This window comes from Chiloscyllium punctatum, chromosome 4, assembly GCF_047496795.1.
Source record: "Chiloscyllium punctatum isolate Juve2018m chromosome 4, sChiPun1.3, whole genome shotgun sequence".
Lineage (NCBI taxonomy): Eukaryota > Metazoa > Chordata > Chondrichthyes > Orectolobiformes > Hemiscylliidae > Chiloscyllium > Chiloscyllium punctatum.
The window spans coordinates 10,774,165-10,789,208 of NC_092742.1; the positions used below are offsets into that span (position 1 = coordinate 10,774,165).

At 48.6% G+C, this 15,044-nt stretch overlaps 1 protein-coding gene across 1 annotated transcript in view; it reads left to right on the forward strand.

The window, feature by feature from the left end:
* Positions 1–13,471: 13,471 nt before the first annotated feature.
* ccdc88c (coiled-coil domain containing 88C) overlaps positions 13,472–15,044 on the forward strand; it is a 249,097-nt gene continuing 247,524 nt past the window's right edge. The window contains exons 1-2 of the mRNA XM_072568054.1: positions 13,472–13,946; positions 14,416–14,516. Coding sequence (XP_072424155.1) covers positions 13,887–13,946; positions 14,416–14,516 — 161 coding nt within the window. The 5' untranslated portion in view covers positions 13,472–13,886. The remainder of the gene's footprint in view (positions 13,947–14,415; positions 14,517–15,044) is intronic.

Below are 15,044 nucleotides of genomic sequence, written 5' to 3' on the forward strand. Positions count from 1 at the left end.
ACATCTGGCCCATATCCCTCCAAACCCTTCGGATAAGGGCAGCACGTGGATGGGAACGCCATCACCTCAGAGTCCCCTCTCCATTGTGTGACTGTCACTGTCTTCAAATCCCGGAACTGCCCACTGAACAATGCTGGGGTTCTGACACCACATTGTAGCAGGGAGGAGAAAGTGAGGACTGAAGATACTGGAGATCAGAGTCAAAGAGTGTGGTGCTGGAAAAGCTCAGCCTGTCAGGCAGCATCCCAGGAGCAGGACAGTCGACGTTTCAGGCATAAGCCCTTCAACAGGGTTGAGGCTTGTGGCCCAAGGGGGCTGAGAGATAAATGGAAGGGAGATGGGGCCGGGGGGAGGTAGCTGGGATTGTGATAGGTAGGTGAAGGTGGGGGTGAAGGTGATAGGGCAGAGAGGAGGGTGGAGCAGATCGGTAGGAAGGAAGATAGACAGGGAGGACAGTTCAAGAGGGTAGTGCCGAGTTGGAAGGTGGATCTGGGAAAAGGTGGGGAGAGGGGAAATGAGGAAACTGATGAAATTCACATTGATCCTGTGTGGTTGGAGGGGTCCAAGTTGAAAGATGAGGCGTTCTTTCTTCAGGCCGGTGACTGGGTGACTGGGGTTTGGCAGTGAAGCATTGTAAATGCCTGCGACTGCTCAGGTGAAATAAAAACCATTAAGAAGGGAGGACAGAAATACACAAACAACAATTGAAATAAACAGGGCACAAAAATTGGCCAAAAAGCAAAGTATGCTGGGAATTCTGAGCCAAGACAGACACACAAGAGACAATTCTGCCCAGGGACAATCCTTGCAAGATTGAGAGGACAGTGCAGGAGTGAGAGAACCTGCACAGTTACCGCCTTTGCTGTTTGAATTCGTGTATCGCTGGACATCGGAGTGCATCTGGGAAAATTAACAAACAGTGAAATTCACAACTAATCTTGGAGGAACTGTTGGGCAAAGTTCACAGCACAGAATCAGATAAGTTAATTGTTGTTTTAAGTCTGTCCAAGAGAAAGGCTGCAGTAGTGACTCTTTCTTGATTATATGTTTTTGGAGATAAGTCTCTTGATTAAACTTAAAATATAAGCCATAGCTATTAATTAGATGGAGAAGAATTTGTTAAGTGTGTACAAGACAATTTTCTGAGTCAGTATGTGGATGTACTGACTAGAGAAGGTGCGAAACTTGACCTACTCTTGGGAAATAAGGCAGGGCAGGTGACTGAGGTGTCAGTGGGGGAGCACTTTGGGGCCAACGACCATAATTTTATTCGTTTTAAAATAGTGATGGAAAAGGATAGACCAGATCTAAAAGTTGAAGTTCTAAATTGGAGAAAGGCCAATTTTGACGGTATTAGGCAAAAAACTTTCGAAAGCTGATTGGAAGCAGATGTTCGCAGGTAAAGGAACGGCTGGGAAATGGGAAACCTTCAGAAATGAGATAACGAGAATCCAGAGAAAGTATATTCCTGTCAGGGTGAAAGGGAAGGCTGGTAGGTATAGGGAATGCTGGATGACTAAAGAAATTGAGGGTTTGGTTAAGAAAAAGAAGGAAGCATATGTCAGGTATAGACAGGATAGATTGAGTGAATCCTTAGAAGAGTATAAAGGAAGTAGGAGTATACTTAAGAGGGAAATCAGGAGGGCAAAAAGGGGACATGAGATAGCTTTGGCAAAAAGAATTAAAGAGAATCCAAAGGGTTTTTACAAATATATTAAGGACAAAAGGGTAACTAGGGAAAGAATAGGGTCCCTCAAAGATCAGCAAGGCGGCCTTTGTGTGGAGCCACAGAAAATGGGGGAGATATTCATTTAGTATTTTGCATCAGTGTTTATGGAAGATATAGACTGTAGGGAAATAGATGGTGACATCTTGCAAAATGTCCAGATTACAGAGGAGGAAGTGCTGGATGTCTTGAAACAGTTAAAAGTGGATAAATCCCCAGGACCTGATCAGGTGTACCCGAGAACTCTGTGGGAAGTTAGAGAATTGATTGCTGGGCCTCTTGCTGAGATATTTGTATCATCGATAGTCACAGGTGAGGTGCTGGAAGACTGGAGATTGGCAAACGTGGTGCCAGTTTTTAAGAACGGCAGTAAAGGCAAGCCAGGGAACTATAGACCAGTGAGCCTGACCTCGGTGGTGGGCAAGTTGTTGGAGGGAATCCTGAGGGACAGGACATACATGTATTTGGAAAGGCAAGGACTGATTCAGGATAGTCAACGTGGCTTTGAAATCAACCACATCTATTGGGTCCCTGTTGTCCACCTTGCTCGTGATGTTTTCATAGAATTCCAGTAGATTAGTTAAACATGACCTGCCTTTCATGAACCCATGCTGCATCTGTCCAATGGGACAATTTCTATCCAAATATCTTGCTATTTCTTCCTTGATAATAGATTCAAGCATTTTCCCAAGTAGAAATTAAGCTAACCAGTCTATAATTCCCCATTTTTCATCTACCTCCTTTTGTAAAACAGTGGCATCACGTTTGCCCCAGAATCTAGCCACTTTTGGAAAATTACCACAAGTGCACTTACTACTTCTCCTGCCATCTCCTTTAGTACCCTGGGATGCATTCCATCAGGCCCCAGAGATTTGTCTACTTTTAGCTCCATTAGCTTGCCCAGCACTACCGATTTTGTGATAATGATTGTTGACAAGTCCTCACCTACCTTTGTCTCCTTGTCAATTATTGGCATGTTATTCGCATCCTCTGCCGTGAAGACCAACACAAAATACCTGTTCAATGCCTCAGCCCTTTTCTCATATCCCATTACTAAATCCTTCTGAACTCCACCAAGTACAGATGCAGAATATGACAAGCCTTTCATCCCTGGGATCATTCTTCTAAACCTCCTCTGGACTCTCTCTAAGGATAGCACATCTCTCTTTACATATGGGACCCAACACAGCTCTCAATATTTCAAATGTGGTCTGACCAAAAGATATAGGAGCAGAAATTAGGCCATTTAATCCATTAAATCTGCTCTGCCATTCAATCACGGCTGATAGGTTTCTCAATTTCACTCTCCTGCTTTCTCCCTGTTACATAGAACATAGAACAGTACAACACAGTACAGGCTCTTCAGCCCTTAATGTTGTGCCGACCTTTTATCCTACTCTAAGATCAAACTAACCTACATTCCCTTCATTATACTATCTTCCATGTTCCTATCCAAGAATCACTTAAATGTCTCTAATGTAACTGAGTCTACTCCAACCATGGGCAGTGCATTCCACACACTCACCACTCTCTGTGTGAAGAACCTCCCTCTGACATCTCCCCTAAACCTTGTTCCAATCACCTTAAAATTATACCCACTCGTGATAAACATTTCCACCATGGGAAAAAGTCTCTGGCTATCCACTCTATCTATGCCTCTCATCATCTTGTACACCTCTATCAAGTCACCTCTCATCCATCTTTGCTCCAGTGAGAAAAGTCCTAGCTCCCTCAACCTTTCTTCATAAGACACACCCTCCAGTCCAGGCAGCTTCCTGGTAAATCTCCTCTGCACCTTCTCTAAAGTTTCCACATCCAGATCTTCACCTATAATGAGGCGACCAGAACTGAACACAATATTCCGTGTGGTCTAACCAGGGTTCTATAGAGCTGCAGCCTAACCTCATGGCTCTTAAACTCAATGCCCCTGCTAACGAAAGCCAATGCACCATGTGCCTTCTTGACAACCCTATCAACTTGGGTGGCAACTTTGAGAGATCTATGGAGATGGACCCAGATCCTTCTGTTCCTTCAAACTGCCAAGAATCCTGCCTTTAATCCTGTATTCTGCATTCTGATTTGACCTTCTAAAGTGAATGACTTCACGTTTCCAGGTTGAACTCCATCTGCCAGTTACCAGCCCAGTTCTGCAATCTGTCAAAGTCCCGTTGCAACCTACAACAACCCTCCACAATATCTACCACTCCACCAACCTTCATGTCATCGGCAAACTTACTAACCCACCCTTCCACTTCCTCATCGAAGTCATTTATAAAAATCAGCAGAGGTCCCAGAACTGATCCCTGCTAAACACCACTGACGCAATTCTGTCCAGGAACACAAAGGTTAAAGCTTCTGTGCTCTGTGGTGAAATTGCGCAATTACAATTCAACAATAAGCATTTTTTATATGTTTTTTTGAGAGACAGGACAGCCTTAATTACAAGAAAAGACCAATCAACTGTAATATGGTGCTATGATTGACAGCAGGCTAATCCAATGATATTTCCTGGGAAACGGTTCTTGTTTTACATAGATCTCTCCACCCCTGAGGCTCCCAACCTCATTCCTGATGAAGGGCTCTGGCCCAAAACATCGATTCTCCTGCTCCTCGGATGCTGCCTGATCTGCTGTGCTTTTCTAGCAGCACACTCTCAACTCTGATCTCCAGCATCTGCAGACCTCACATTCTCCTGGCCTAGGGGATGTATCTATCCTTATGATTTTCAAAGTCTTCAGCACATCCTCCTTCCTAACATCAGCCTGGTCATGTATATCAGTCTGTTGCACGCTGTCTTCTGAAATGTCAAGGTCCCTCTCGGTAGTGAATACTGAAGCAAGTACTTGTTAAGGACCTCCCCCACTTCCTCCAACTCCAGGCACAAGTTCCCTTCACTATCCCTGATCCCCTTGGCAATCAAGAACCTGTCTACCTCTGTCGTAAATATTCTAAATGACCTGGCCTCCACAACCTTCTGTGGCAATGAATTCCACAGAAAGCCCACTCTCCATTCTAAACGGTTTGCCCTTCACTCTAAGATTGTGCCCTTGGATCCTAGTATCTCCTGCTAAAGAAACATCCTCCCAACATCCATTCTGCCCAGGCCATTCAGTATTCTATAAGTTTCTATTAGATCACCCCATATCTTTCTAAACTCCATCGAGTATAGACCCAGAGTTCTCAAGCGTTCCTCATATGTTAAGCCTTTCATTCCTGAGATCATTCTCGTGAACCTCCTCTGGCCTCCTTCGGGACTAGTGCATCCTTTCTGAGGTATGGGACCCAAACTTGTTCACAATACTCTAAATGTGGTCTGACCAGAGCCTTATAAAGCCTCAGAAGTACATCCCTGCTTTTGTATTCTAGTCCTCTCAAAACAAATGCCAACATCGCATTTGCCTTCCTAATTATTGATTCAAGCCGCAAATTTACCTTAGAACTTCCAAGTCCCTTTGCACTTCAGATTTCTGCATTTTCTCCGCATTTAGCAATAGTAGATTCCTCTATTCTTCCTACATACCTTACACTTTACCACATATTCCATCTGTCACTTTTTTACCCACTCTCCGAACCTGTGTAAATCCTCTGCAGTCTTCCCACCTCTTCAATACCACCTGTCCCTCCATCTACCTTTGTATCATCTGCAAACTTAGCCAGAATGCCGTCAGTTCCTTCATCGAGATCATTAATGTATAAAGTGAAAGGTTGTGGTCCCAACACTGACCCTTGCGGAACACTATTAGTCACCAGCCATCCTGAGAAGGTTTCTTTTATCCCGATTGTCTGCTTTCGGCCAGACGGATAATCTTCTTTCGATGCTAGTACCTTGCGTCTAACACCATGGGCCCTTATCTTACAGTGTGGTCTCCTGTGTGGCACCTTGTCAAAGGCACTCTGGAAGTCCAAGTTGATTACATCCATTGGCTCTCCTTGGTCTAACTTGCTCCTTACCTCCTCAAAGAATTTATCAGCTATGACCTCCTCTTGATGTAACCATGCTGACTTTGCTCTATTTTACATTGCACTTCCAAGTATCCACAACTCTCATCCTTCGCAATTAACTCCAATATTTTACCAATGACCAAGGTTCGGTTAATTAGCCTGTAATTTCCTGTCTTTTGCCTTACTCCCTTCTTAAACGAGGTGATTTTCCAGTCCTCTTCAGTCCTGACTCCAGTTATTCATCGACTATCTCTCCAGCTATTTCCTTCAGAACTCTAGGGTGTAGTTCATCTGGTCCAGGTGATTTATCCACCTTCAGACCTTTAGTTTTTCTAGCACCTTCTCCTCGATGATGGCCACCATACTCACCTCTGCCCCCTGACTCTCCTCAATTTTTTAGGATGTTACTCATGTTTTTCACCAGGAAGACTGATGCAAAGTAATTGTTCAGTTCCTCCAGCATTTCTTTGCTTCTCATTACTATCTCTCCAAAAGGTCCCCTTTTGTCTCTGTTTTGTCCTTTATATATTGAAACCTCTTGGCTGGGGTAATGCTGAGATGGTGATGGGTAGCATGCTGTAGGACGTAGTCAGGGGCACTCACATTGAGAACCGAGTCTTCATTGGGGAGATCCTCAAATTGCTCCTTCCAACAAATATTCACTGCCTGACTATCTTAGATTAATAATTTCCTGCAGTAACACTCCCACAGTGGATGTTTCTGTACAATTCCCTGTAGTCACAATGAGTGTCCAAAAGGGAGTGAGCTTTACTCTACCATCGATGCTGGACAAGCACAGCCGGTCAGATAGTATCGAAGGAGCAGGAGAGTCAATGTTTCGAGCATAAGATGGGGGGGATGATGGTGATAGGTTGGGGAGGAGCGTGGAGCAGATAGGTGGGAAGGAAAATGGACAGGGAGGTGAACTGTCCTACCTGTCCATCTTCCTTCCCACCTATCCTTTCAACCCTCCACTCTGACCTATCACTCATCCACCCACTTTCATCTACCTATCGCATTCCCACCTACCTTCCCCCCAGCCCCAACCCCTCCCACTTATCACTCAGCCCTCTTGCTCCCCACACCCCACCCAACATTCGTGATGATGAGCTTATGCTCAAAACGTCGACTGTCCTGCTCCTCGGATGCTGACAGACCGGCTGTGCTTTTCCAGCACCACACTTACTGACTCTGATCTCCGGCATCTGTAGGCCTCCCTTTCTCCTGTATTATGGGTGTCTTATTGAGGAGGGGTGTCCTTGTGTGGTTGCCTTAATTTACTGTGTGTGCCACATAGAGTGTGCCCCTGGTGATTTCCTGTAGTTACAGTGTGTGCCTGGCAGGGAGCTCTCCTGTGTGAGTTACAGCACTGAGAAGATATGTTGCAGAGGGAGTTCTACTGTAGAAACTCCTGTAATTCCCATGATGGTGCTAGTGTGTGATTTCCAGATGCTGAATTATGTATCTGGTGCGGATAGAGAGGCGGTTTTCGCTGCTTTGTATAACACACATAGGATGTTCCTGCAGTGACTGACGATGTCCTGTAGGGGGTGCTCCAGTAGTGGCAGTGAAAGCCTGACAGGGGAATGTGTGCTCCTGCAATGACACTCTATGTCCAGCATGTGGCGCACTTATAGTGAAAGTGGTTACCCTCGAGGAGGGGGAATTGTCCCCATTGGAGGGTGCTCCTTCAATGGCGCAGGATTTGTTCCACAGGATGTGGGGGTGGGGGAGGGCAGAGATAGTAGAGGTGATAAATCAGTAACAATGGGTGTCTCACAGGGAGGTACTGCTGCAGTGAGAATGGATTTCACACTCCATCTTTGACTGTGTCTGTCCAAAGACGGTTTACAACAGTGACCATGGCCTCCCTTAGAATAGGTGTTCCTGCAGTGACATTGGGTGTCCGACAAGGTATGCTCCTGTAGCGACATTGGGAGTCCCAAGGTTCTGATCCTGCAATGTTACTGAGTGTTTGACAGGGGGCACTCCTGCAATGATAGCAGATGTCCCAAAACTGCCCCCTATCAGTGAGAGTGAATGCCCCACAGAGAGTGTTCAAAGTTAAAAAACACACAACACCACGTTATAGTCCATCAGGTTTATTTGGAAGCTCCTTCATCGGGTGGTTGTGGAGAATATGACCATAAGAGAGAATTTATAGCAAAAGATTAGTGTCATGCAACTGAAATGATATATTGAACAAATCTGGATTGTTATTAATTCTTTCATCTTATAAAGTGGGTTGCAGGCTTTGGTTCATTAATATGTAAATCCCAGAACTTCTTTTAAATCATTTTCTCGAGATAACATAAGGTTTTATAACATAAGGTGACATCTCAGCTCAGTCAATGCATTAAAGGTGTGAGGTCAGAGTCTGTATGTATTCCAATCTTGAGTCAGACTGGTTCTATTTCCAAAGTGGAATTTACAGCATATTACATGGATTGACTGCCTGCAGACTGTGCATTTTTTGAGCAAAATAGAATGTATCTGCAAATACAAAATCACATCACAGGCTTATGATTAGATTCCCTAGTGTTGAAACAGGCCCTTCAGCCCAACAAGTCCACACTGACCCTCCAAAGAGTAGCCCACCCAGACCCTCTGACTAATGCATCTAACACTATGGGCAATTTAGCATGGCCAATTCACCCTAACCTGCGCATATTTGGACTGTGGTAGGAAACCAGAGCACACCCTCAGGGAGACCATGCAAACTCCATATAGACAGGTCTCCAAGGCTGGAATTGAACCTGGGACCCTGGGGCTGTGAGGCAGTAGTGCTAACCACTGTGCCGCCCCTTACATGAATGTATGTACAGGAGAGACTGAGTGTGTGCATGTTATTGTGTGAGTGTATGTGAGAGAGTGTATTTGCGTGTGTGAAAGCTTAGTAAAGTCTGTGTGTGGGTGTGATGGAGTATATGCCTGTGAGATGGTGTTGGTGTGAGTGTGGGGGTGTATGTGTATGAGAGAACGTGTATAGAGAGGGTCTGTGTGAATGTGTGAGTATGTAGGAGTGTGTGTGTGTGAGAGAGTGTACAGTGTAGTAGGGTCACCTGTAGTGTGACATGAACCCAAGGTCCTGGTTGAGGCCAGCCCCATGGGTACTGAACTTGGCTATCAGCCTCTGCCTAGCCACATTGCGTTGGTAGTGTGGTGCTGGAAACGCTCTCTGGGCGGTCCGAAACCTGTTGATCTTCCAGCTGAAGGAGTTGACCCTGACTGAGTGTTGCAGACTGGCACATTCCAAGGTCCAGGACTACGTGTTGAGGGACGCGCTGAAGCTTGGGGCAGCTGCCGCCAAGGCGTGGTGGGGAAAGACCACCGTGTAAGATCGGCCTGCCTAAAGAAGAACAGGGGGCCCATGCGCACGTTTTTTGGGCTCTGCTGATGCCTCAGCCAAATATATGTATAAGATTGAAAAATGCACAGACCTGTATATGACCAGGATAAATTTGAATCTGTGTTTGTAAATGTTGACATATGTATGGCATGACCAAATGTACAGACCATCAAATCATTTTATGAATAAAGTATATTTTTGAAATTAAAAAAAAGTGTGGTGCTGGAAAAGCACAGCAGGTCAAGCAGCATCCGAGGAGCAGGACAATCGACATTTCAGGTAAAAGCCTCATTCAGATGAAGGGCTTTTGCCTGAAACATCGATTTTCCTGTTCCTCGGATGCTGCCTGACCTGCTGTGCTTTTCCAGCACCACTCTAATCTTGACTCTAATCTTCAGCATCTACAGTCCTCACTTTCGCCACTCTGCGTTGTTGCCTATCCCGAAGTCTGCTTTGGAGGATGGTCACCCGAAGATCAGAGACTGACTGTCCCGGTCCGCTGAAGTGTTCCCCGACGGGGTGGGAATGCCCCTTCTTGGTGATTGTTGTGCGGTGCCCATTCATCCATTGTCGTAGCGTCTGCTCGGTCTCACCAGTATACCATCCCTCAGGGCATCCTTGACTGCAGTTTATGAGATAGGCAACATTGACTGAATCACATGAGTACCTGCCATGTACGTGGTGGGTAGAGTCCCCATGTGTAATGGTGGTATCCATATTGACGTTCTGACGCACCTTGCAGTGGTTGCCGGGACAGGGTTCTATGGTGTTGTGGTCGATGTTGACTGAAGGCTGGGCAGTTTCCTCTGAACAATCATCTGTTTAAGGTTTGGAGGTTTTTCAAGGCAAGAAGTAAAGGTGTAGGGAAGGTCTTGATGAGATGTTCATCCTCATCGATAATGTGTTGCAGGCTGTGAAAAACTCACGTGCACACACTCACTCTCTCTCTCTCTCTCTCTCTCATGCACATGTACACACATATAACTCTATGGGGTGAATTTGTATTTGCAGAATTATATTTGCATATACATTGTATTTTGCTCAAAAGAATACACAGTCTGCAGGCAGTCAATACACATAATATTTTGTAAATTCCACTTTAGAGATTGAACCAGTCGGACTCAAGATTGGGATACAGACAGCCTCTGACCTCACCTTTAATACATTGTCTGAGCTGACATATCACCTTTTGTTATAAAACTTTAAGTTATCTCGAGAAGATGACTTAAAAGAAGTTCTGGAATTTACATATTAATGAACCGAAATCCATTCTAAAAGATGGAAGACTTAACAACAACCCAGGCTTGCTCAATATATCATTTCAGTTGCATGACACTCTTAAGCTTTTGCTATAAATTCTGTGTCTTATGATCGTATCCTGCACAGCCACCTGATGAAGGAGCAGCGCTCTGAAAGCTAGTTCTTCCAAATAAACCCGTTAGACTATAACCTGGTGTTGTGTGATTTTTAATTTTGTTACCCCCCCCCCCCCCCCCCCCCCCCCACCCCACAAGTTCAACAATGGCTCCTCCACACCACAAGGAGTGAGCACTCCTGCAGTGACAGGATATATCCCACAGGTGTCAAACCTGCAGTGAAAGTGGGGGTCTTTCTGGGAATGTGCTGGGAGTGTCGGTGGATGTGTTTCTGCTGTAAGAGAGGGAGTCTTGCTTGGGGTGCAACAGCAGTGTTAGGGCTGTCCCATTCTGTGGTATACAGGGGATACACCAGCAATGACAATGATTGCACCCCAATGGCTTTCCTTCAGTGGGAGTGGGTAACCCATAGGTCATAGACCTGGAGTGAAATTGAGGATCTTACAGGAACACTGTGACAGGGTATGTGCTCCTCCAATGACAGAGAAAGTCCTACAGGGGCCTTCCAGCAGTGACAGTGTTATCCCATGAATGATGGGTCTAGATCAGAGTGGTGCTGGAAAATCACGTCAGGTCAGGCAGCATTCGAGGAACAGGAAAATCAACATTTCGGGCAGGAGCCCTTCATGAGGAATGATTTTCCAGCACCGCTCTAATCTTGACTCTGATCTCCAGCACCTGCAGTCCTCACTTTCCCCATGAATGATGGGGTCTGCTGCAGTGCCACTGTAGTGGGTGGGTACTCCTACTCATCGTGGCTGTCCCACAGGGGGCCCTCCTGCAGTGACAGGAGGGGTCCCACAGAAGATGAGAACTACTGCAGTTACAGTGTAAGTCCTACAGGTGGCGTGCCTATAGTAAAAGTAGGTGCCCATTGAGGCAGGATGTTCTCTTGCGCTGAGAGAGGGTATCTCACAGAGGGAGCTCCTGGAATGACAGTATGTGTCCCACGAAAGAATTGGGGTGTGTCTCACAGGAGTGTAATGCTGCAGTGACAATGGAAGTCATACAGGAGATGCTGTAGTGGTGAGTGTGGCTGTCTCACACAGGCCTTGTTGCCATGACAGTGAGTTAGAATGTATGTCCTGCAGTGACACTGGGTTTCTCATAGCGGGTGTGCCTGCAGTGACATTGTTTTTCCAATGGATGGCACTCCTGCAGCAACAAAATGTTTCTGACAGAGGGCACTCCTGCAGTGAAACCAGGTTTCTGACAGGGGGTGCTCCTGCAGTGAAACCAGGTTTCTGACTGGGGGTGCTCCTGCAGTGAAACAGGTTTCTGACAGGGGGCACTCCTGCAGTGATGGTGGGTGTCCCACAGGGGGCATTCCTGCGGTAATTGTGGGTGTCCCACAGGGGGCGCTCCTCCAGTGATGATGGTTGTCCCACAGGGGGTGCACCTGCAGTGATGATGGCTATCCCACAGGAGCGCTACTGCAGGGACGGTGGGAGTCCCACAGGGGGTGCTCCTCCAGTGATGATGGGTGCCCCACAGGAGACGCTCCTCCAGTGATGATGGGTGTCCCACAGGGGGCACTACTGCAGGGATGGTGGGTGTCCAACAGGGGCACTCCTGCAGTGATGATGGGTGTCCCACAGGGGGCACTACTGCAGGGACGGTGGGTGTCCAACAAGGGGCGCTCCTGCAGTGATGATGGGTGTCCCACAGGGGGCACTACTGCAGGGACGGTGGGAGTCCAACAGGGGGCGCACCTGCAGTGATGATGGGTGTCCCACAGGGGGCGCACCTGCAGTGATGATGGGTGTCCCACAGGGGGCACTACTGCAGGGATGGTGGGTGTCCAACAAGGGGCGCTCCTGCAGTGATGATGGGTGTCCCACAGGGGGCACTACTGCAGGGACGGTGGGAGTCCAACAGGGGGCGCCCCTGCAGTGATGATGGGTGTCCCACAGGGGGCGCACCTGCAGTGATGATGGGTGTCCCACAGGGGGCGCACCTGCAGTGATGATGGGTGTCCCACAGGGGGTGTTACTGCAGTGACGGTGGGGTGTCCCACAGGGGGCGCTTCTGCAGTGACGGTGGCGTGTCCCATAAGGGGTGTTATTGCAGGGACGGTGGGAGTCCAACAGGGGGCGCACCTGCAGTGATGATGGGTGTCCCACAGGGGGCGCACCTGCAGTGATGATGGGTGTCCCACAGGGGGCACTACTGCAGGGATGGTGGGTGTCCAACAAGGGGCGCTCCTGCAGTGATGATGGGTGTCCCACAGGGGGCACTACTGCAGGGACGGTGGGAGTCCAACAGGGGGCGCCCCTGCAGTGATGATGGGTGTCCCACAGGGGGCGCACCTGCAGTGATGATGGGTGTCCCACAGGGGGCGCACCTGCAGTGATGATGGGTGTCCCACAGGGGGTGTTACTGCAGTGACGGTGGGGTGTCCCACAGGGGGCGCTTCTGCAGTGACGGTGGCGTGTCCCATAAGGGGTGTTATTGCAGTGACGGTGGGGTGTCCCACAGGGGGCGCTCCTGCAGTGATGGTGGGGTGTCCCACAGGGGGCGCACCTGCAGTGATGATGGGTGTCCCACAGGGGGCACTACTGCAGGGAAGCTGGGGTGTCTCACAGGGGCGTTTCTGCAGTGACGGTGGGGTGTCCCACACGGGGTGTTACTGCAGTGACGGTGGGGTGTCCCACAGGGGGCACTACTGCAGGGACATTGGGTGTCCCACAGGGGGCGCTCCTCCACTGATGATGGGTGTCCCACACAGGGTGCACCTGCAGTGATGATGGCTGTCCCACAGGGGGCGCTCCTGCAGTGATGATGGGTGTCCCACAGGGGGCGCTCCTGCATGGACGGTGGGTGTCCCACAGGGGGTGCTCCTGCAGTGATGATGGGTGTCCACAGGGGGCGCTCCTGCATGGATGGTGGGTGTCCCACAGGGGGCGCTCTCGTGCCCCTTCCCGCCCATTGTCCTGTAAGCGGCCCCGCCCTCAACTGGATGCGAAGCCCCTCCTACATCATGCAGCCAATGGGAAGCTGGGGAAGCTAGCCTCTGTGCGGTGATTGGTGCCTGCCGCTGTCAATCAGGGGCGAATTGGTTACTTGGTGCCGCTGGTTACAATGAGGTGCCGGTGCCGCGGGGGCGCCGCTTTGTTCCCGGTTCATCCTGAAGCTGCTGGAACTGATTGAGAGCGGAGCCGCAGGGGTGACCGAGTTCCCCTCTGCTTTGTAACTCTCATAGCTCCCTGTGGACACATCAAGGCAGAGGCGCCGCTGGGTTTCTATGGTGTTGCGGGAGTGTGGCTGAAGTTTGCTATTGTCGCTTCTGGGGTCTTTTGGCTGTAATTTCCACCCCAAGGACAGAGGAAGAAAGCTCGGGGAGGGGGTGATGTGAGGATTCCTGCCCCAAGACACTGAGGGGTGGCCCACCCCTGGGCTAACGGAGTAATTCCCACCCTCTCCATGGAGTGATTCCCCTCCACCAGCCGCTCTCTCTCTCTTTCTCAGCGGCTCCAATCCGCAGCTTCTGACCATGGAGGTGACCATCTCGGAACTGATGGGGCAGTTTCTGGGCAGCCCCCTGGTGACCTGGGTAAGTGTGAGCCTGGGATCAGAGTCAGCCAGCTTTCACTTTACACTCCGTACGTGCGGGGTGTTGCGGGGGAGGGAGATGGTGGTGAGAGTCTGAGTGGGGCTGTGAGAGTGTGGGGGCTGGTGTGTATGAGGGGTTAGAGTGTGGAGGGTGTGAGTGGGGGAAGATTAGAGTATCGTGGGTGAGTGTGTATCGAAGGAGTGAGGGTAGTGTGAGTGTTTGTGGGGAATGATAGAGTATGAGGGGGTGAGTGTGCGGGAGGGGTGAGTGTGTGGTGGGAGGGATAGTGAAGGGGTGAGTCTGAATGTGAGTCTCTCTGTTTTTGCAAATGTGATTTTTTTTTCCCCTTTTTTGGTTGCTTCTGGAGGTGGTGGGGGAGTCACTTTGTAACCTGTTTCACTGCCTGAGGTGGCAATTGTATCATTTTACCTGGAACTGCATTTTAATATTTTTCTAAATCATCTTTCAGGTTAAAACTTTTGGACCAGTGGGAGGGAAGAGCAATGACAAAGTCACCACATACATGGATTTAGTGGACGGAGTGTTCCTGCACAAAATCATGTTGCAAATGTGAGTTGGTCTCTGCCTCACTTTCGATATGACTCTTCTAATGGCTTCAGTGCCTTATCGTTTATTTCAAAGCCACATCTCCAATAGCACGGAATGAGCCTGCTCTAAGGTCCTGGGCTATGGGCAAGTTCAGAGGGATTCCCCTGACTTGTGCAGCAAAGTGGCTTATTCACAAGTTGGCCCTCTTTTGCAGTAACCTCTCTGGCTCTTAACACCGTCTCCTAATTGTGCAGCAACTTTTTGAAGTACTGAACCGTGAGAGTTTCAGCTCCGGCAGGAAAGAGGGAGAAACACGGGTCGGGTTTCATTGTACACTGACTTGAGCTGTTGTTAGATTCTCAGTCTGTTGTCAGGGCGGAAGTGGAATCAAGGGGAAAGAGACCCTGATGAAGGCGGGAAGGGTTTTGCCATTTCGTTTAAAGAGAACAACAGATGTGAAGTTCGGTGGAAAGCCTGTGGTAATGTGAGCGGTTGGAAGAAGTAGCTGCCCCGCTCAAAGGCACTAGGTTCTATTGTGAATATGCCAGA